The sequence below is a fragment of the Centropristis striata genome, chromosome 21 (genome assembly GCF_030273125.1).
Source record: "Centropristis striata isolate RG_2023a ecotype Rhode Island chromosome 21, C.striata_1.0, whole genome shotgun sequence".
In the NCBI taxonomy this organism is placed as follows: Eukaryota; Metazoa; Chordata; class Actinopteri; order Perciformes; family Serranidae; genus Centropristis; species Centropristis striata.
The window spans coordinates 24,289,421-24,311,983 of NC_081537.1; the positions used below are offsets into that span (position 1 = coordinate 24,289,421).

The 22,563-nt window shown below is 38.3% G+C and overlaps 2 protein-coding genes across 5 annotated transcripts; both read left to right on the forward strand.

The window, feature by feature from the left end:
- Positions 1-10,774, forward strand: cdk5rap3 (CDK5 regulatory subunit associated protein 3). Its single transcript, XM_059325095.1, has 14 exons — positions 1-142; positions 417-462; positions 1,491-1,622; positions 2,661-2,761; positions 2,885-2,933; positions 3,661-3,839; positions 3,931-4,067; positions 4,579-4,723; positions 4,998-5,093; positions 6,065-6,146; positions 6,230-6,318; positions 7,913-8,118; positions 9,224-9,395; positions 10,068-10,774. Exons 1-14 carry the CDS (start codon positions 137-139, stop codon positions 10,131-10,133), a joined length of 1,506 nt encoding a protein of 501 aa, XP_059181078.1. The 5' UTR covers positions 1-136; the 3' UTR covers positions 10,134-10,774.
- A 1,423-nt stretch (positions 10,775-12,197) lies between these two features.
- nfe2l1b (nfe2 like bZIP transcription factor 1b) lies at positions 12,198-22,449 on the forward strand. 4 transcript variants are annotated; one of them, XM_059325083.1, is made up of 6 exons: positions 12,198-12,350; positions 13,294-14,123; positions 15,102-15,326; positions 17,449-17,538; positions 17,652-17,807; positions 19,308-22,449. In XM_059325083.1, the coding sequence occupies exons 2-6, from the start codon at positions 13,566-13,568 to the stop codon at positions 20,676-20,678; spliced, it is 2,400 nt and encodes a 799-aa protein (XP_059181066.1). In that variant the 5' UTR covers positions 12,198-12,350; positions 13,294-13,565; the 3' UTR covers positions 20,679-22,449. The 4 variants fall into 4 exon arrangements, with proteins under 4 accessions (XP_059181066.1, XP_059181067.1, XP_059181068.1 ...); XM_059325084.1 differs by lacking the exon at positions 12,198-12,350 and adding an exon at positions 12,545-13,210; XM_059325085.1 differs by lacking the exon at positions 12,198-12,350 and adding an exon at positions 12,545-13,094.
- The last annotated feature ends 114 nt before the right edge of the window (positions 22,450-22,563 follow it).

The window sequence follows — 22,563 nt, forward strand, 5'->3', positions numbered from 1 at the left end:
CTCTCCTTCCCGTAACGTGTCATAAACAGTGCAATCCGGATGGTGGCTGAAATCTGGGATAAAAACCTGTTAAATCAGAAAATAATGAAGCAGTAACACGTTAGAAGTGTTTTCGTGTTGAATAGGTGCAGAAATAATGGAGGTAAGATTAAATAAAGTCTCTCTGACGCGGTTTAATCAGCATGCTAAGCTAAAGGCAGCTAACTGTCACAATCAAAGTCCAGCTAACTGAAAAACAACATTAAAACAAAGCAAATAAAATAGTTTCTACTCTCATTTAAGACTTATTTCTGTTTTCTGTGAAACTGTTTAGTGTTACATGAATGCTGTGTTTCTCTCTGTGCCACGTACAACTCTGAAAACGTGCTGATAAAGTGTAAAATATGAATGTTTTGACTGTTTTCTCACTTCAACAGAATATTCAAAATGTCCCGATCGACATTCAGACCAGCAAACTGTTAGGTAAGACACAAAAAATAATAATATTACCTTTATACTGTGGTGGAATAAATATTCAGAGCTTTATTAATACTTTTCTCAGTAATTTCAACTGTTGAGTCTGTCTATAATGTCCCTAATGTTCTGATTAAATTGTTAACTTTCATATTTCTTGTTAAAATTACTTGTTTCTATTTGTTATTTTATTGATGCTTCTTTCCCGTTTTTGCTGCTGTAACACGGAAAATGTCCTCCTTGTGGGACTAATAAAGGAATATCTTATCTTATTTAAGTAAAAAAAAAAGAGCCTCCAATACAAGTCCAAGTCCTGCATTCAAAGTATTAATTGTGCAGCAAAATTATTTTACTGTTACATATTATGTTTTTGCATCTGTGTTGTTTTCACACTAATGAGTATTTTGCATTTCATTAGTATAGATGTTTCCGGTGGTGCTCATTGTATCTCCTAATCTGCAGCAATGCATCAGATTCAATCATGAAAATAAGCTTTGTTAGGGAACTTTTCAAGCTGATCCAAGATGTTTTAAATCATAAAGGAACACTTTATTCTTCAGTTTATCACAAATATTCAAAATATCACATCAATGTCACATCAGGTACTAAAAATAAAGTAGATGCCTGACATTGTTATATTATTATTTCCAATTGATTGCAATTACTGTTGCATTCATTAATTAATTCATTAATAGTGTTGGATGGTTTGTGTAAAATGTTTTGTCATATTTTGTGTGGAAATTGTGTATTTGTAAAGTAACTACAGTCTTGTACATATAGTGGAGTTGAAAATACATATACGTAAAGAAAAACAAAACAAAGTACTCACTATGCAGTGAATATGGGCTCTTTTGTTGTTAAGGTATTATACATTATCCAGTTATTATCAAATATATATTATTCATTGTTATCAAAATAAACTAACTAGTTTACTAAATGTTCTTACTTAGATTGTGTTTATCTTTTACACCATCTGTTGCTGCAGCAGACGAATCAAACGATCAGACTGTAATGATGTTGAGTGTTTCTGTGTGCAGACTGGCTGCTGGATCGACGTCACTGTAACCTGAAATGGCAGAACGCAGTGAAAGAGATCAGAGAGAAGATAAACGCTGCCATCCAGGACATGCCGGAGAACGAGGAGATCAAGCAGCTTCTCTCAGGCTCCTGTAGGTTCATTACATTACATTACATGTCATTTAGCATTTCATATTTTTTTTTTGAATATATATGTTAGGTGACCATGACTTAACCGAGGTATTGTTGGAAGAGGTAGGTCTTCAGCCTGCGGCGGAAGATGTACAGGCTGTCTGAGGTCCTGATGTTGTAGGGAGCTCGTTCCACCATTTGGGAGCCAAGACAGAGAAAAGTCTGGAGGAGGTTTTGAGGCGAGTTGACCCACGCAGGGTGGGAGTCTCCAGCTGTTTGGCTGATGCAGAGCGTAGAGGACGAGCAGGGGTGTAGAGTTTGACAAGGTCCTGGATGTAAGTAGGACCTGAGCCGTTAGCAGCAGAGTACGCCAGAGCTAGAGTCTTGAAGCGTATCAGCGCAGCCACCGGTAGCCAGTGGAGGGAGCGGAGGAGGGGTGATGTGTGTGAAAATTTGGGAAGATTGAAGATCAATCGAGCAGCTGCATTCTGGATGAGTTGTAGAGGTTCAGTAATTATTTATCATCATTACATTCAGGTTACAGAGATTCAGAGACAGAAAAATATTAAATGAACAGAATTCTCAAAGACTGTTTTAACCAGCTGGTAAATAAAAGTTACCTCTCTGCAGGTTTCTTTAACAACAACACATTTATTTTTTTGTGTATTAAGGAAAGCTTTTTTCTTATGATTCATATTATTTCAGTGAGTGAGCCTGAATATAAAAAAGAAAAACAATTTTCGTTTGGTAAAGGGACTACAGTCACAACTTTTGCAGTGCATCAGATGAAATATACTTTTTATTTAGATGGTAAATAGTCTTTTAGGATTCTGGAAATATCTTAAAACAGCTGAAAGTTTTATTAAATGATCTTGATTTATAGTTTGTTATTTTTTTGAAGATCATCAGGGATTTGTCTTTCAGAAAAACAAATTCTCAGCTTCATGACTGTATCATAATACATAAAGCACACATTTCTGTGTAGTAGTTGCTAGTTTCTGTTGGTCCTCTTATAAAACTGCATTCTTTTTTGTTTGTTTGTTTGTTTTTATTGTCAGACATTCACTACTTTCACTGCTTGAGGATCGTGGAGATCCTGAAGGGAACTGAAGCTTCCTCCAAGAACATCTTTGGCAGATATTCATCTCAGAGGATGAAGGTGAGACGATTCAAACAATCCATTCTGAGAGGTTTTAGAGCCTTATTCTTTTATTCTTCTGCTCGAAACTTTGCAAAAATATTGGTTTGAATCATGTTTTCTGTTTGTTTTTTTCTGTCACAGGACTGGCAAGAGATTGTGTCACTTTATGAGGAAGATAATATCTATTTGGGTAAGTGTCATATCTCTCTGTGTTTATGTCTATAACATTAGACTTTACATTCCTGTGTATTTTATAGGTTAGGAGGCTGTTTTAAGCAAGTAAAACGGATTGTAATATCTGTTGTCATTCTCTTGGAAACCAGAAAGTCTAAAGTTATCTTTTACTAAACTGTAAGAACAGTAGTTTCTTTTTCCGTTGTTCTTATTATTTCTTTATTATTATTGTTATTATTATTATAGGATATAGGGAAATCGCAACTAAATATACAAATTTAGTATCAAAATGTAACCAAAATTGTGAACGACTGAAATATACAAATCGTAGTTTTGTTAAGAGGAAAATATGTCAAAAAAACTTTCTGAACGAAGTATTGTGTTGCTGAAAAGTTCCAGATCTACAAATCATTTTTTGCAGATTTAAGAAAAAAATGTGTTAAGAAAATGTTTATATTTTCAAAATGGTCATAGTTTTTATCATTCTTTTTATATTGTTTAAATGTTTTATATATATATTAATTTTATTTTTCAAAATTAATTTATTTATATTTTTAGAATTCACAATGATTCATGATTTTTTTATGCATTATATTTTGGGATTCAAATTGTACCGTAATATTAATATAGTAATCACAATTTCAGTCAAAAATGTTTGCAATTTGATGTTTTTTTCCTAATCATGCAGCCTAATAGCATGTGTAGCGTTCTTTAATAAAATCTAAATAATGTGTGTGTGTCAGCGGAGGTGGCCAGCCTGCTGATCCGTAACGTGAGCTACGAGGGCCCGGCTCTGAGGAAGCAGCTGGCCAAAGCCCAGCAGCTGCAGCAGGAGCTGAGCAGACGGGAGGTGGAGTGTCAGAGCTCCGCAGCAGACCTGAGGGAGCGCTACTACTCCGCCTGCAAACAGTACGGCATCACCGTGAGTCCAGGAGCATCACAGTGAGACGCAGAAACCTGCTGCTCTGTCAGACGCTCCTCATCCTGATCTTTCACTCGTTTATCTCCTGCAGGGAGAAAACGTGCCGCGGGAGCTTCAGGCTCTGGTCAAAGATTTACCGGCAGTTCTTGACGAGGTCGGGAAGGATGCAGCGAAGTTAGAGGAGCTGATCAAACTTTATACTGCGTTCACAAACTTTGTATGTGAATGGTGAGTAAAACATCGAAATATAGTTACTTATAAATCTATTCGTACTCATCCCTTACTCTTCAAATTAAATGTTTTGTGTGTTCTTTAGAAGCATAACAATTACAGTACAGGCCAAAAGTTTGGACACACCTTCTCATTCAATGCGTTTTTCTTTATTTTCATGACTATTTACATTGTAGATTCTCACTGAATGCATCAAAACTATGAATGAACACATATGGAATTATGTACTTAACAAAAAAGTGTGAAATAACTGAAAACATGTCTTGTATTTTAGATTCCTCAAAGTAGCCACCCTTTGCTTACTAGAATATAAGACATGTTTTCAGTTATTTCACACTTTTTTGTTAAGTACATAATCCCACATGTGTTCATTAATAGTTTTGATGAATTTACAATGTCAATAGTCATGAAAATAAAGGAAAAACATTGAATGAGAAGGTGTGTCCAAACTTTTGGCCTGTACTGTATGTAAAAGTTTGACTTTTTGTCACATTTTGTTGACCTGTAGGTCTGAGCCTGTGCTGCCCATGCTGACCTTCGTCCAGGAGAAAGGAAACCCGACGTTTTACGAGTGGAGGACGGGAAAAGTCCCGACGGTTGTTGAGAGGCCCGTTGTGGAGGAAGCTCCGCCTGAAGTACTCGCAGGGGAAGCGGTTAGTTTTTACTGTCTCTGTTTGAAAGTATTCATCAGGGTCATACAGTAGGAGAAAAATCTTGTTTTATTATTGAAAAATGCAAATACTTTTGTTTTTTGGAGGCATTTCATGTTTTAAAATCCGGTCTAAATTCAGATATTCACTGTTTCTTAAGGAATTCTATAGTCCCTCTTATATGGAAGCTCAACAAATACCAGAATAGATGATTTCTGTGTCCTGATTTTCCACTCACCGCTGACTCTGACTGGTGTTTCTGTTGAACCTGCTTCAGATCGACTGGGGAGACTTCGGCAGCGGTGCAGACGCTGGAGGCGTCACAGTGGAGGCTGGGATCGACTGGGGCATCAGCCTGGAGCCCAGCTCGGAGGTAACACAAGGCACAACATCTCCTCTCCACAGCACAATCTCTGCAGATAGAACATTTTAACGCTGAGTTTACATTTACTGCTCTTCATTTTTCATCAATGGGTTGAAGAGAAGTTTGCAAAAAGTCACAAATAAAGTTTGTTGTGGCGCACACACCTTTAGTTGATCCTTTGCTGCTTCTGTCCTGCTGTAGTTGTAGTTTCTGGATCAGAACTTGGACAATGTTTAGTATCTACTGTATTGTTTTTGTCACTTTATTATGTTCGTCTACACAATGCGGCTACACACCTGTCTGTTTATGATTGATTGTGTGACGTGACCCTTCACCCACATGTTGACTGCCCACTAGTGGTGTGGCATACTAATAACCTCAAGTGCAATTTTGAGGCAAATATTGTAGTTTTACTGCACTACGTTTAGCTGACAGCTTGAGTTACTAGTTACTTTTCAGTTCAAGATTTAACTTGGAAAAAATATGATCAATTTAGGATGATTACATGTATATCAAGTAGTTAAAATGAGTAAATTAGTAAAATGCTGCTTACAAAAATGCATAGTAATATATTATATACATATAAACGAGGACTTTTAATTTTGAAACTTCCAAGTTTCGAGCAGGTCTTTAATTTGTAGTGGAGTAATATGTATTCAAAGTGATATATTAGTACTTTTACTGAAGTAAAAAAATTATCTAAATACTTCTTCCACCTGTGCCTCAAAGTATAAACAAGTCTTTCAAAAAAGAAACTTAAAAGAAACAACAAGAAGTAATAATAAATTGTTGAAATAATCAGATTCTGCTGCAAGTAGTAAGCAGACTTTACCAAACTAATTTTTGTAGAACTCATTTTATCACTTTAATGTAATTTAAACCATCACATGGTGTTGATGTCTTGCGTTCACCTGTGCGGGGCTGTGAGGTTCATCAGACAGAACTAACTAACTGCTCTAATCTTCCCGTGGTGTCTGCAGGACTCTGGTGCTGGTGGGATCGACTGGGGCGACAGTGAACCAGCTCCCATTGAAATTGAAGTTGTGGATTCAGGCGCAGACTGTAACTACTTTTCTTATTTTTAAATTAAGTCTCCACAACTTCTGTTCAATTGTTAAGATTTCCTCCTGCGTGTGATCCTGCAGGTCCTGAGGGCGAGGCAAGAGGCGAGGACGCTTTAAGCATCCTGGAGAACTCTCAGTCACGCAGCCAGTTCATCGATGAGCTCCAGGAGGTAGAAACAACAGTTATCTAGTGTTAAATGACTCCTGTGTGACCACGCAATCCTCCTGATCTTTGTGTATCATGTATGTCACATTTCCAGCAGCAAAAAGGTGTATAAAGCTGGTGAACATAGTGGAGCATTTAGCTACTAAAGAGACAGAAACAGTTTGTTCCTGAGGAGTTGATTCAGCAAAACGACAAATTCAACAATGAATCGTTGTAAATAATGAACTATTTGCTTTACAAAGTGAGACATCAGAGTTGTTTTACAGCTTGTTTACACTGCCCCCAAGTGGTTAAACAAACAGCTGCAGACTTCAGTCTCCCTTTCATTTTGGTAACTAAACATGTTTAAATGTGCAAATTCAAAACCAGTTTCTGCAAATTACAAGGACTGTGTGTGCATTACAAATATTAGTAAAAGGAAGTCACAGTATTTATTTTAACTTGCAGGGAGTAGCAGGCAAGACACAACTGTTGTCCTGGTTTCCCACAGTTTTTGGAGCTCCCTGACTTAAACCCCAGATCAGAGGGAAATTAGTGAAAATGAAGCGCTTTGTTTAAGTAACTGTGCAAAGTCCTGGCTCAAAGTTGCAGCACGGACACATTCACGATATCCAGCACACTAAAATACCCAGACCTGTCAGTGAAAGTGCAAGAAACAGGTCCAAGAGAAAATTTTTATACTGTAAAAATAATAACTTTACTGCATGAATTAAATTTGCAACATACAAACAAACCAAAGTTGTTGCACCTACAGGAAAAGGGTATAAATAGTTGTGAACACATGTACTAACAACATGAACAAGCATGACTAGGGCTGGGTGATATGAACCAAAAGTCATTTATATATTTAGGCTGAATATCAATATACGATATATATCCCAATATTTTTATTGCAAAGTGAGAGCAAATGTTCAGTCAAAGTCAAATATGACATGTCACAAGTAATTTTATTGAATCCATTTATTTAAGTGAACATAAATACTGTATAACAACAAGAGTACCTTTTTTTTTTCAATCAAAGCTCCATAAAGTGCACATTTAAATAAAAAATATCTTAAATTAAAATAGCCTATGAAATAAAATAGACCAATCTTTTTCTGAAATAAATATATTTATATGAGAAAAGAATAACGAACATTACAAAATAACTAAATATGACAAACCCTAGTAAGGGTTATCACATTTAAAAATATATGGATATATCTTTTATATCAATATATCACCCAGCCCTAAGCATGACTATAAGAAAAGTTCTGCATCTTTGGAGCAACAAAAATCCCATCTTGAGTGTGATATTTAGCATTTTTCACCTCTTGTGTTTGTGTTTGTGACAAAACATTGTTTGAAGACCAGACAAATCATATCATCAGGGATTCCTCCTGCTGACAGACTTTGTGATGAGATTTTGTGTGTGAAAACCACAACAGCTTCCCGTTTACAAGTCTGCAGGTTGTGTAGTGTGAACAGAAATGCCATCTGGGGACTTTGAAAGTCACAGTAAAGCAGACTAAATTTGGGGTGCTCTGGATCGTATTTGGATGAGATCATGTGTCAGATTTAGCCCAAACATGTGACACGTGTTCCATGTGTTTGTGCAGCTGGAGGCGTTCTTAACGCAGCGCATTACTGAGATGGGAGAGGAGGGAGACGTGGTCGCTATGAGCCAGTTCCAGCTGGCCCCCTCCGTCATCCAGAGACAGAGCCGGGAACATGTGCGGGGGATGCTGTCGGAGGTGCAGGACCTGCTGGGCCGCCTCACCTCGCTCCGGATGCAGCACCTGTTCATGATCCAGGCCTCGCCGCGGTACGCTGCCGTAACTCATCCTCAGTCAAAACATGTGAAAGGTTTAACTACAAGGTTCAAACACTTTTTGAGTGGTCGAATTCAAGCACTTTTCAAGGACTTTCAAGGTCCATTTCCAAGCTTTTCCAGGACCTTACAACGGTTGTAAGTTGCATATTTTAGATGAGTACTTACATGCTAAAAGAGGTAATTTCCCTCAACCATACCGACAGCGATGGTTTTACACTTTTAACAACCAAAAGTACAGTTTGCTAATCTCAACATTTGATTTATTATTTTTTTTCATTGAACATGTGATTATCTATAGTCCGATTGCACGAGAAATACAGTAAGAATTTCAAGCACTTTTCAAACCTTGAAAATACAACATTAAAATTTAAGCATTTTCAAGGATTTCAAGCACCTGTACGAACCCTGTAACTAGTAAATTGACAAAACGTTTCAGTTCGGAATTATTTAATTACCTAATAATATTACAAATATATTTCATAATTTAATTTAATTAAATGATTTATTTGTAAATAATTCATTAAACAGTTATTAAAAGAAAATCCATTGCAGTTGTTTTTTGCCACTCAATATCTTACAAAATTTGACTATATTATGTATGTAATATTAATATAATAGTATATAATAATAATAATAATAATAATAATAGTAAGATAAGACATACTTGTACTGCATAAATCTCTTAAACTAATTGCAGAACCAGATTAATCATATTTACATATTTCATATTTAAATATGTTGAGAAAACAAAGTAAATAATCTGTAACAAATCAATATATGTGAAAGATTTAATTTGTAAATTGATAGTTCTCAGTTCAAAATAATTTAATTATCTAAGAATATTAATAATTTATTTTATAATATAATTTAATTCCATAACTTATTTGTAAATAATCCATAAAACAGTTGCAAAATGATGCAATATATTTTTATAAATTTGTTTGGAATAAAAAAAAATGTATAAAGAAGTTATTTTTTGTCACTCAAAACTCATAAACATAATATTATGTGTGTAATATTATCTTTGGGGGAATTTTCAGTCGGCTGATGAAAGCCTGTTACAGTCATTGTTTTTAATGTATTAAATGCTGTTCAGGTATGTTGAGCGTGTGTCGGAGGTGCTGAGGCAGAAGCTGAAGCAGGCGGATATTCTGCTGCTGAAAGGAGCCACGATGGTGGAGAGACGGCAGGAGGCCCTGGAGGAGCAGTCCAGGCTGGAGCCTCGAGTTGACCTGCTGGCAGGATGCACCCGGGAGCTCCAGAAACTGGTATTCAATTACTTTTCCTATTTATTTATGTTCACAGGCTTGGCAGTTTTTCAGCTGAATAGAAAGAGAAAGTTGTGTGGGATCTTCCTCTCCTCTTAGAGGAAAAATGTATCATAACAGCATTATATCTATATTAATATATACTGAGGATTATACAGTCAAAAAATATGTTGTAAAATGGTCATATATATATATATATATATATATATGACCATGATTCACAATGATTCATGATTCTTTATTTCTTTAATATATTTTTTTAATTATGAATTTTTATCAATTTATTTATATTTTTAGGATTCATGATTTTTTAAAATATTTCTTTAGGATTCTTTTAGTGAATTATTATTATTTTTATTAATAATAATAATAATAATAATAATAATAACATAGCAATCAAAATATCACACCCAGGAGCTCCAGAAACTGGTATTAAATTACTTTTCCAATTTATTTATGTTCATGGGCTTGGCAGTTTTTCAGCTGAATAGAAAGAGAAAGTTGTGTGGGATCTTTTTCTCTCCTCTTACAGTAAAAATGTATCATAACAGCATTATATCTATAGATTAATTAAAATGAATTTTAGTGCCTGTAATTCACGATCATTATAAGATTAAAGATCTCACTAAAAGTCAATATGATTGCCAGTAAATTTTTGTTGTTTTTTTTCAGATTGAAGCCGACATTTCGAAGCGTTACCACAAAAGGCCGGTCAACCTGATGGGAGTTAATATATAGTGAATGTTGTTCACTAAAATTATTTTTGTCATGATCTACATGGAGAAATAAAAGTGGTATTTAATTTTAGGTCTTGTGTATTCTTTACTTAAAAAAAAAAAGTGTATGCTTGTATAAAATGTGTGAATTCTGTTTAAATTTTGTTTTTTTCTATTGATGAATGCATCCAATGTATAAACTTTTATTTTTCATTATATAATTTAATTTTTTTCATTTAAGGGGAATATGCTTTATCATCATACATAAAGCAAATTAAGTTCTTATTATTGCATAATAAATAAATAAAGACATAAGATATCAATGCATTTTAAGGGTGGAAATATAAATAAATATCTTGAAAATAATTGCAGAACCAGAATAATCACATGCAGACATTACTTACTGTTGGTAATCTTAAAAATATTATATTATATTAAATATATATATAATTCAGAATTTAGAGAAGATTTAGTAACTTGTATGAATGTAAAACTTAACAAAACTAGTAAATTAACCATATTTGTCACACAGTTTGAAAGAACATGTTTTTTATGATTTGTTTGGAAATAATCTTCCAATTTTCTATGATTACTATCATTAAACATTTATAAAATTGTACAATGTACTTTTCTTAATTTATTTGGAATAAAAAAATATTAAAGATGTTTTTTGTCACTTAATATCTTTTATAGTGTGATTTTATTGGTCACTGGTCTAAAGCATCAGTACATTTATCAGTACTGCAGTTGAGTATTATTTTGAGGTCTTTAACTTGAGTAATTCCTTTTTATTCTACATTATATTTCTGCTTCACTACAATTCACATACACTGAATATGACCTTTTTAATCCACTACATGTATTGAACATCATTAGTTTCTTGCTTCAAATTATTATAATTATAATAATTACTAACAAAATAGAAATCAATCAGCAACAGTAAATTCATAAAAGTTTCAATTATGTTATGGTTTCAAACTAGTAAACTTTAATAAAATAATAGTATATTTAACAATCTAATTTAATTACAACGTATTTGTAAATAATTCATAAAACAGTTGTAAAATTGTGTGATGTATTTTTATAAATTTGTTTGGAATAAAATTGTATGAAGAAGTTGTTTTTTGCCACTCAATTTCTTAGAAAATGTGATTATATTATGTATGTAACATTAATATGATAGTAATATAAGACATACTTACAAATCTTACACCAATTGCAGAACCACATACATCATATTTACACATTTCTTATTGTTAATCATGTTAAGAAAACAAGGTAGTTAATCAGTAACAAAATTCTTTAAAAAATATGTGAATGTTTTAACTAGTAAATGGTCAATAAGTTGTCAGATCAAAATAATTTCATTACCTAAAAATATTACAATTATATTTCATAATCAAATTTAATTACATAACTTATTATTTATAAAAAAAGTTGTAAAATGGTGTGGTATATTTTTATTAGTGTGTAATAAAAAAATGTATGAAGAAGTTGTTTTTCACAACTCACAAGCTCATAAATGTGATAACATTATATATATAATATTGACATAATAATTATAATAATAATCAGCGTCATAATAATAATAGCAATAAAAGTAATATTAGACATTGGTATTGCATAAATCCCTTAAACTAAGTGCAGAACCAGATTATTCATATTTACATATTTCTGATTTTTTTATATATTTTTATATTATAATTATAATCAGGAAACATAACTAATCTGTAACAAATCAAAATATGTAAAAGATTCTCAGTTCAAATTACTTTAATTACCTAATAATAATACAAATATATTTCATAATCGGATTTAATTACATGACTTATTAGTAAATAATGAATAAAACTGTTGCAAAATGGTGTGATATATTTTTATAAATTTGTTTAGAATAAAACATCTATTGAATAAGTTGTTTTTCGCCACTCAAAAGCTTTAAAACGTGATAATATTATGCGTGTAATATTATCTGTGGGGGAATTTTCAGTCGGCTGATGAAAGCCTGTTACTAGAATGTTCTGCGCATGCTCTGTGCGAAAGCGTGTTTTGGTGTCAATGCTAGGCTAGCCGGGCCAGCTAGCAATTTTGCAAGTCATGGTGGGCCATTCAATGAGGAAAGGCTGGTTAATGCTATGTCGGGCAACACTGTGGAACTTTTAGTGAAACAGGACTGGTTCACTGTTATCTGGTGTAGCGGACTTTTGGGCATGAAGACACAGTTGCCAAATCTTCATGCGTGAGTATTAAAATCAATTAATACGTAAGCCGATTCATGGATTGCTGTGATTCATGGCATGAGCTAACGTAAAGCAGACGCATGGTGAATAAACAGTATTTCTGTGTGTGTGGCTGGATAAAGTAGCGCGTGCTGTCTTAACTTACTTTTAAAAGTGCGCTTAAGGTGGTTAGCAGCAAACTAGCTTAGCACGGAGCACTTCCAATTGTAGTTTTTCTTTAAAGCCCCACCCCCACTTCTCACTCCCATTGGTGGGGATTTTCTGGAGTCATATGTCGTCACCGCGCTTGAGGCGCTGCGATTGGCCGAGCCATGCGTCAATCATCTTTTCACCACTTGTTGCTAGGGAGATTGTTTGATGCTAGCCACGGCGGTGCCAGCAGAGCTACCTGTCACTTTTTAGGGTAAACAGAGAAGCGATTTAACGTGATAATGTGGCGACACGGCGCACAGCAGCTACTTTATGTTGTGTGTTGAGGAGGTTGTATATTTGTGTGAGCAGCACCGGGTGTCAAAACACAAGGTGGCTAACTGCTAACGTCACACGGACGAAGATAGGAGGAGGGAGGGACCCTGCCCGCTACCTAACGCTGGTGCGTGTGCTAGCTGCGAGCCTTCTCCACTCTCCCATTCACCTTCAGCAGCACCCACAAGAAGTAGTTGTCCTGTCAAGGGTGGGGTGATGCCCAAAGCACCATCTCAGCTCTGCTGAACATCCAAAGAGCGGATAAAAGACACTGCGCGGTGCGATCCGACATCACTTCTCTAGTCTTTGGGAGGATGGAGTGGTTGCAGTGGGCTAGCAAGTCCTGATTTATTTATTTTTTTCATTAACATGTGTTTAATGCAAATGTAGGCAGGTAAGACTTGAAAGCAGTGTTGGCTGTCATGTAATGTAGTTTGCAGCAGAGCAATAACATGTAATTTCTCACTTTTTTGTCAGGAATGGGAAGATGACAACCTTATGAAGAAGAAAGATTTGAGCACAAACTGGACTCTCTCAGAGTGGAAACCTCATCGTGGATCTTACATGCTTGTCACAGAATCCTGTTGAAGAACCCCTTTTCCTCCCCCTCACTCTCTTTAACCACTTTTTTTAAATGTTCATGTATCTATCTCCGTCTTCTAGTATAAGTACAGAAGTATTGATCCGAGCTAGTTGGCCCCATTTTTGTTTTTATTTTTTACTTTCACCTTTTGTTCCTTTGTAAAGAAATGCTTTACCTGAAAAAATACTTCACAGAGGGCCTGATTCAGTTCACCATCCTTCTGAGTCTCATTGGGGTGCGGGTGGACGTTGACACCTATCTAAGCAATCAGCTGCCCCCACTGAGAGAGATCATTCTGGGCCCTAGCTCAGCCTACACCCAGACACAGTTTCACAACCTGCGCAACACGCTGGACGGCTATGGCATCCATCCAAAGAGTGTGGACCTCGACCATTTCTTCACCACTAGACGGCTGCTGAACCAGGTGCGCCAGCTGGATCGCCTCTCTGTGCCCAGTACCGAGCTCAACACCTGGCTAGTGCACCGCGACTCTGAGACTGTGGTGTCCACCAGCAGCCAGTCCAGCACCAGCATCACCCTGGACAATGGGGGCGGCCTAGAGGACGTTAACAACCCTGACGCTACCCCGGCCATGAGGGGAGGAAGCGGAGCACCTGAATCCACGTACAACCTGAACGCAGCGGACAGCAGCCTGGGAGCCGTGGCCCCGGAGGGCAACCAGGAGCAGGGCAGCAGGGATGGCAACGACGACCTCACCAAAGAGGTACTGTGGCTCGTTTCCTACTTTACTCTGCTGGGGAGCAGCAGAGCTCCTTCTGACAGCTTCTTAACATCTCCACAATGACCTGCTGGATCATAAATTCACCGGATAAGCAGGATTTTATAATGACTTCATGCCCAAATAAACCCAGCAGTTGAGAAATTAAATATTTGGCCTAATTCGGTTGGAGCATCATAAGCCACTGACGTTTATAGGAATAAATTATGTATTCAGAAAAGCAGTTTGTACACTTAAAAACCTCAACAACAACTTAATCAGTCGATTCCAACTATGATAAGGGTTCAGTGTATATAAATATCTGGTGGTATAGTAGCATAAAACACACAACTTTACTGTATTCTGATAAAATTCAAACAGAGTTTAAATGGGTGAACCAGTATAGTTCCTGGTCCACAGCCCTGATCTTTAATCAGTGTCGGATATTTTTAGTCAAACCAGTCGAGTCACATTCAAAACCACTGTGATTCTTATCACAGTTCACGTTGTTTATGAGACTGCAACTTTTAAATCCAAAGTCACTTGATTTACTCTCAACAAAAACATTTTTACATTTTATTGTTACATTTTAACAACATTTTTATGTTTGTTTTTCCAGAATTTTGGGGATCACACAGCTATTGTTGGACTCTAATGAATGAAGACATCTTTACAATCACATGATAACCATGTCAAACAGTTTCTGTCATGGTTGCATCATCTGACTTCATTTCTGTTCCATAATCTGCCAAAATTAGCCTCTCTTTTGTAATAATGAGCCCAAACCGCTTGTAAAAAAGCTAACCAGTATACATTCTAGTTTATAATGTTAAATAAGGAAATAATTAAACCATAAATGACCCAGATATGTTTATTTATTCATTACTGCACTATGAGATCAACACATTGAATGCCTGCCTGGTTATTAAATTAACTTTTCTCTGCACAGGGCCATTGTTCAATGGTTGCTATATGTTTTTCCAGGACATTGACTTGATTGACATCCTATGGAGACAGGACATCGACCTTGGCGCAGGAAGAGAAGTGTTCAACTACAGCAACCGGCAGAAGGAGAGTGAGGAGGAGGAGAAGCCCAACCCGCACGACAACAAAGACGGGAACGAGGAGCAGGAGAGCTGGAGGAACGGAGTGAACTTACAGGGTCCTCAGCCCGTGGACGGGGAGACCGGAGAGAGCATCCCGGAGCAGGTCTGTAGTCTGTCTTATCCATTTAACTGCCCGAACACGAGAAGAGACACACACTGGTGATTAAGGATCATTTTGTCTGCTGAATATAAATATTTATTCATCTGGAAACATTTCCACTTCCCCCAAAAACACTGGGGGATGAAAAATTGTGTTCAGCTGTGAAATTTCTCAGTTTGAACACAAGAGTTTCTTCTCATTGTGTCGATGAGTTCAGGTCTCCGACAGTCGAGTGAGAAATCAAGATTTTATCAAGTTGAAATATTATTGAGTCACATTTATTTCAGAGGTTCAGTAGCTGTTCAGAATCTTTATCCCCATTCTGTTTATGAAATATAATCCTCCTAAAACTGCAAAAACACATGCAGCTTACCCAGGGCTGGAATTTGTGGCATTCGCGGCATTTATGACATTTTTATTTAATTTCCAGGTAGGGCTGGGCGATATGGACCAAAAGTCATATCCCGATATATTTAAGCTGAATATCGATATACGATATATATCCAGATATTTTTATTGCAAAGTGAGAGCAAGTATTCAGTCAAAGCCAAATATGACATGTCACAAGTAGTTTTATTGAAACTGTTTTTGTGAATATAAATACTGTATAACAGGAGAACCTTTTTTTAAAATCAAAGCTCCATAAAGTGCACATTTAAATAAAAAAAATATCTTAAATAAAAATAGCCTATGAAATAAAATAGGCCATTTTTTTCTGAAATAAATATATTATGAGAAAAGAATAACAAACATTACAAAAGAACTAAATATGACAAACCCTAGTAAGGGCAGCATTTATATATAAAGAAAAAGAAAAAAAGAACTATATTGATATATGCAATATGGGCTAATTCATATCACATTTAAAAATATATCAATATATATTTAATATCGATATATGGCCAAGCCCTATTTCCAAGAGAATAAGAAGACAAAAGAAATCTGTTGAGTGTACAACAGATTTATAAATTTAAGACGACACCCCTCACTCCATCTGAAAGCCCAGATTCTATACATTAAAAGGTACTTTGTCTTAGGAGTAATGTAGGAAGGTTCTGGAAGTCTGATTTTAAGTTTAGAAAGGTATAATGGGTAAATAAATAAGAGAATACATAAAGGAACGGAGGGTTAGAAAACTGATAATCTTCTACAGATTGTATTTCTGACAGAAATCGACATAAAGACAGTTGGGAAATAAGTCTTCAGCCTGACTGAAAGTTCTGAAATGACCTCTTGGAACTTTTCTGTCTGAGTTGCAAACGGAGCAGCGGATCTTTTCCAGGTTTAGACAGGACATATTGTCCCTCAGCCACCGAGTGTGGGTGGGCGGGGCAGCATTTCTCCGTCTTAGTAATCCTGCGTGTTTGGCCAAAAAAAGAAGCGAAGGACAATGTGCGGCGTTTGATTGGACGTCCACGTCTCCAGTGGAGCCAAAAGGGCGAGCAGAGGGCTGGTTTTAGGTCAGAATCGAGGATTAGGGATAGATTCTGGAAAACGTCCCTGCAGTATGTTTACAGGCTTGGTCATGTTCAGAACATATTAATAAATGGAACAACAGGGATTTACATCTGGGCATCCAGACACAGCTTCATCTGGGACGTTTTTATCATCCTAAACCAACAAAGAAAACCAAAATGTATATTGTGTTTGACAGAATGGCCTGACTCCACTGCAAGAACTCCACACAGAACAGCAGAAAAGACAGTAGATGAATGATTTTAGCACAAATTCAAACCACAATATCTGTTAAAAGATTGATTTCCTGCATTGTATAAGTGATGCAAAGCCTAATATTTAAGTAACATCACCATGGAAGTGCCATCAATCAGAAACTGAAAGAAAATGTCTATTGAGCTTGTGTCCTACTTTTATTTCAGCTCTTCAAAATGCCTTTTTTGCGTGTGTTCTTTACTCTTTATGATGCACGAGGTCTTGTTGCACTCCTGGCTAATAATGCTCACAGTCACTTATTTCTTCTTGAGTTTTTTGTGAAATCAGAGAAGGTGAAGATGCATGTTTTTCTTTCATTGGTGCGGACCAGATTCACTTCACTACAGGTGTGAAAGTGCCCTAAAATAATAAATACCTCTCACAGTATTGGCCTCTGTTTTGTTGTGTTCTGCAGCTCCCCGGGCTCGGCTCTCAGACTTCTCTGTCTCTACAAGAATGCCTGAGGCTGCTGGAGGCCACGTTTCCTTTTGGAGAAGAATCTGAGGTACAAACATGAATGTGTTCTTTCACATGCATTACAAGCATTGTTTTTATTGCTGTGGTTAAAAAAATACTACAGTGAAGTTGTAACAATGTGTTTGTAATGTTTCTGAATAGTTTCCAGCCCCGGCTGTCAGCGCAGAAATCGTTTCCACTGAAGAAGTTCCTTCCACGTCTCAGGGCCTTCCTCTGCCTCCACAGCTGCCCCCAGCAGAGCCACAGCTGGACCTGGAGCAGCAGTGGCAGGATATCATGGCCATCATGGAGCTACAAGTAGGTCCCCTTTTAAAAATGCATCACTTTTTATCTTGTGAGTTGTATTTGTTTGTTTATATTGTTTTCTAGAAACTAGGGGTGTCACAGTTCTCCAAATCCACAATTCAGACTTTCGATTTAAGGATTCAGTTCCCGACTGTTGAGTCTTGATTCATAAAGATCAACAGATCATTGGTTTCATGCCCTGACAGCTTTACATTTCAAACTAGAACATTTCTAAAGAAATTTTGAGTGTGCTTGACTCTGGCCCGTGTCTCTCTGTCTGTGAGAGAGAAGGTCAAGTGACGCCACTGAGAGAGAGAGAAAAACAGCTGAAAGTGCCCTTCGAGCAGGAAGCATTTTTGGCCAAACCGTAGTTCCTATCATTGATCCGACTTCCTGAACGTCTACATATGTGTTTTATGAAGAAAAATGAAGAAATTGTTTTTTTAGAGCAATCAGAAGAAACTGATACCTCTGCTTTCCTCCAGAAATTTTCCCCCTTTTTTAACATGGCGGTCTATGAGGCTGTTGGTGCGTGTTGGTGGCGCATCTGTGCGTCCTACGCCCAAACTATAACTCTGATACCTTTAGCAGACGAATGTGAGTGAGGAGACTGATTTTCCCACGTTTCTATGTATAAATTATTTCTGTAAAGTGGTATCTGCATCCTTGAGTTTCCAAATTTATTTTTGGACAAATTTTTCTCTCCCTTTGCACTCTCGCGATGATGTCATCCACTCTAGCCCCTCCATAAGGTAATATTGGGGCGATTTTTTTGTGTTTTTTTGCCAAATAATTTGAAAGCCCTTAGAAAAGTCATAGCACACTTGTCATGGCCGAGCCGGTCGATCTGATAACTTTTTAGTGTATGTGCGACCAAAACTCTGGGAGGGGTAGCCGACCAAAAAAAAACCGAAAAGAAGAAACGGGAGAATAAATAGGAAGAAGCCCGGTGGAGAATATATAGTGTGCTCTTACAAGCACACTCAATTATTCTTTGAATAGGGTCCATGGTATCAATTGTGATTTAAGTGCCATATTTTGGGGGGGTTGTGCCTCACTAAGACCACCTTGGAGGAGCTGGGTGTCGCTAAAATGAGAATAGTTGGTCCACCTTAAGTGAGCCTGGACTGAAGCTGTTGCTAACTCTGAGGCTAACCCCGTCACTTTATATCAGCAGGCAGCAAGCAAGACAGAGGAGTTAAAGCAATTATATTGACGGAAAAATACCACTCATCCTGCTTCTGATTCCAATAACTAATTTAAATCAATGAAATAATCGACATTGTGACTCCCCAACTGATCACTCACAAATCTGTTAAAAGTGTCCCCTTTTTAAGGGCAAAAGCATATTTGGAAGTATGAAGAAATTGCCTCTTTACTGTGTCAGAGTGGGAAATAATTTAACCATAAACGGCAAAAGAAAAAACAGGTTTTGTCTGAATTATTTAGCACAAAAATCTGCTTTATGTTTGAGAATTGTGTGTATATTTAATGAAATCTTTCCATTCAAAGGCGATGGAAGTGAACAGCACTTCGCCCCACAGCAACTCGAGCAGCGACAGCGGCACCGGTGGGACAAGTGAGTCCAACACGGCGGGAAACTTTGGACTGTCGACGAGCTCGACGCCGGTGAACCAGGATGTCAGCCTCCACCAGGCCTCCCTCCCCAGCTGCAGCCAAGACTTCCCACAGATCTTCAACCCCCAGTTGGACTCTATCAGCATCACCCCGAGAACCCCTATGCCCAGACTCTCCTCCAGCAACTCCAGCAACATCAATTCCACATTCGGAGCGACCAACCTGACCGGGATCTTCCTCCCGCCGCACATCAACAGCTCCAGCACCAATATCACGTCCACGCCCATCCTGCCCGACCCGTTCAGCAACCTGCTGGAGGTGTCCATGCTGGACGAGATCAGCCTGCTGGACCTGGCCATGGAGGAGGGCTTCAGCCAGGCGCAGGCTCTGCAGCTGGAGGACGAGCTCGACTCAGATTCCGGTCTGGACTCCAGCCACAGCCCGGCCTCCCCGAGCAGCTCCGAGACGTCCTGCTCCTCAGCGGCGTCTTCGTCTTCGACGTCCGCCACCTTCTCGGAGGAGGGGGCGGTCGGATACAGCACCGACTCCGAGGTCACCACCGCGGAGACGGAGGAAGGAGCTGTGGGCGGTTATCAGCCCGGCTACAGTAAGCTCTGCCGTATGAGCTATCAGGACCCGTCTCAGTTCCACAGCCTCCCGCAGCTCGACAGCATCAGCCACAATCACACCTACAACCTGCCGCTCTCCTCGCCGTTCACCGAGCACCCGGAGCTGCCCCTCTCCACCGGAAAGAAGACCGTCCGCGACAAACACTCCAAGCTGCAGCCTGCTCAGGACTTGCTCGACAAACACTCCAGTCGCGACGAACGCCGAGCCCGGGCCATGAAAATCCCCTTCTCCAACGAGAAGATCATCAACCTGCCGGTGGAGGAGTTCAACGAGCTCCTGTCCAAGCACCACCTGAGCGAGGGCCAGCTGGCTCTGATCCGCGACATCCGCCGGCGCGGCAAGAACAAGATGGCGGCCCAGAACTGCCGCAAGCGCAAGCTGGACACCATCATCAACCTGGAGCAGGGCGTCCAAGACCTGAGGCGGGACAAGGCCCGGCTGCTGAAGGAGAAGATGGAGTTCATCCGCTCCATCCGGCAGATGAAGCAGAAGGTGCAGAGTCTGTACCAGGAGGTGTTCACTCAGCTTCGGGACGAGGAGGGCCGGCCCTATCCTCCCAGCGAGTACTCACTGCAGTACAGCGCCGACGGCAGCGTGCTGATCATGCCCCGCGGCGTAACCACTGCCGAGCAGAACCGTAAGCCAGAGAAAAAACAAAAAGACAAAAAGAAGTGAGGGGGGGGGGCAGACTGCTGTTTATTCTATCACTTTGCTAAATCAATAAGAAAGATTTCTGCAGATGCAAGAGAGATGTCCTTTTTTCCTTTAAGAAGATTCTGGTGAGTAGAAAAATGGCATTGTTGACTACTCTTCCTGCATTAGTTTCTCCCTTTTCATTCTGTTCCTACGTTTTTTTTTTCCTGGAAACAACTTTGAAGCAGAAGTAGCTCTTCGTTTGAGTACTGATATTTCATTATTTAGACGGGGGAAAACAATAAGCAAGGAGACAAGGGATATAAAAGGACATAACATGAGCTATTAGAAAACTTTTAGCTGCTCTTGATCCTTTTTGCACCAAACCACTGAGGACGGAGAAGATTTGTAGGGTAAAAACAAGGGACTGGTATCGAGAAAAGATGGGAGTAAAAGAACTGTGGACGAGGACGGTTGGGATACTATGCACTGAAGGTTTTAAAGGACCGATCACATCCCAACCTGGAGACTTACAGTGATTTTTGTCACTGAGGCTTTTAGGTTGAAAAGATTGGTTGTGAGAGTTTAGATACCAAAGGTTAAAGGAAGTCCATCATTTTTAGGATGCCACTAACACCGATACTAACCAAAGGTTGTATGGTGCACATCACTCGATCTGGATCCATCTTAAAAATGCTCAAACGCTGCACTCTAAATCTGCCCGTTTGTGTATCTCAAATGCCAGTTTTTTGAGTCAGTTTGTCGGGCGGCATCTAAGTTTAGAAGGCCCTGAAGAGAGATCGGGTTTGATGTGTGGACGGAGGATGTTGAGAGAAGATAAAGAGTCGTAAAGAGATGTGAGGAGAGTTCCTGGGCTGGCCACTGCTAACAGAGGCCTGGAGGGGTGAAGTCCTGATGGATGTTTTAGGGGAGGAGGAGGCACACTGCATTGCAAAATGTATCAACTTCCTTATAAATTATACATAGCACTGTAATTTGTCTTTAAAAGGCTTGGCTATATGCATTTTGCCGTGTCTGTCGCTATTCCTTCGCTGCAGGTTTAAATACGAGAGCTGCGTTTAGGAAGGCTCTTATTAACTGTTCATAATCTGTAGTATAAGCAAGGTTATAGGTCTAGCCACATCAGCTTTATGTAAACACTCTTTTTATTTATTTTTTTTGGGTTGGTTTTTAAAACTCCACGCAGAGGAATTGAGGTGATGGGCCGGGAGCTCCAGAGAGTACTGTATGATTTCCACCGACTCCAGGCAGCCACAGCTCAGAGTTAAGATCATTTATTTTGTTGTTTTTTCCTCTTGGACGCCTCGTTTTAAGCACTAATTTAAAACAGGCTCAGTTGTCGCTGTGTGTAGCGATATCCCGTCTAATTAACTTATTTGCCAACCAACTGAAAGCCACTTGAGGCACATTTTTAACTGCTGTAAAAGCCGAGGTGTTGGCTTTAATATTATGAGTCCTGTTTTTAAGTTTTTTGTGTTGATTACAAAGTGAGCCAAGGTGTTACATGAGGTAAAAAGTTATCTGAATGCGTGCAATGACAGTGTGTGTTGTGGCCACTTTGATTTGAATGCCTTTATTTCACAATCTCATTATCTCTCACTTTAAATGTTTTGGGAACCGAAAGGAAAAACCGTTTCCCGAAGTAGAAGTGCTATTACTTGTCTCTTTAAATGAAGTTCTGTCAGTACATGTTACATCGCCCTCTTTCTAAAAAGAAAAAATAGGTAAAACTGTTGCAGCTGAGATAGCGTCTAGGCTAGAATATTTACAAGAGGCTGAACGCAACATTAAGGTGATGTCCAAAAAAATGTTTTTTGAAAGCAGAAGTGTCCTCATTAAATGTGATATTCAGGCATGAAACTCTGGTTAACATTCACTTCAGTGTAACCCAGTGCGACACAAACTA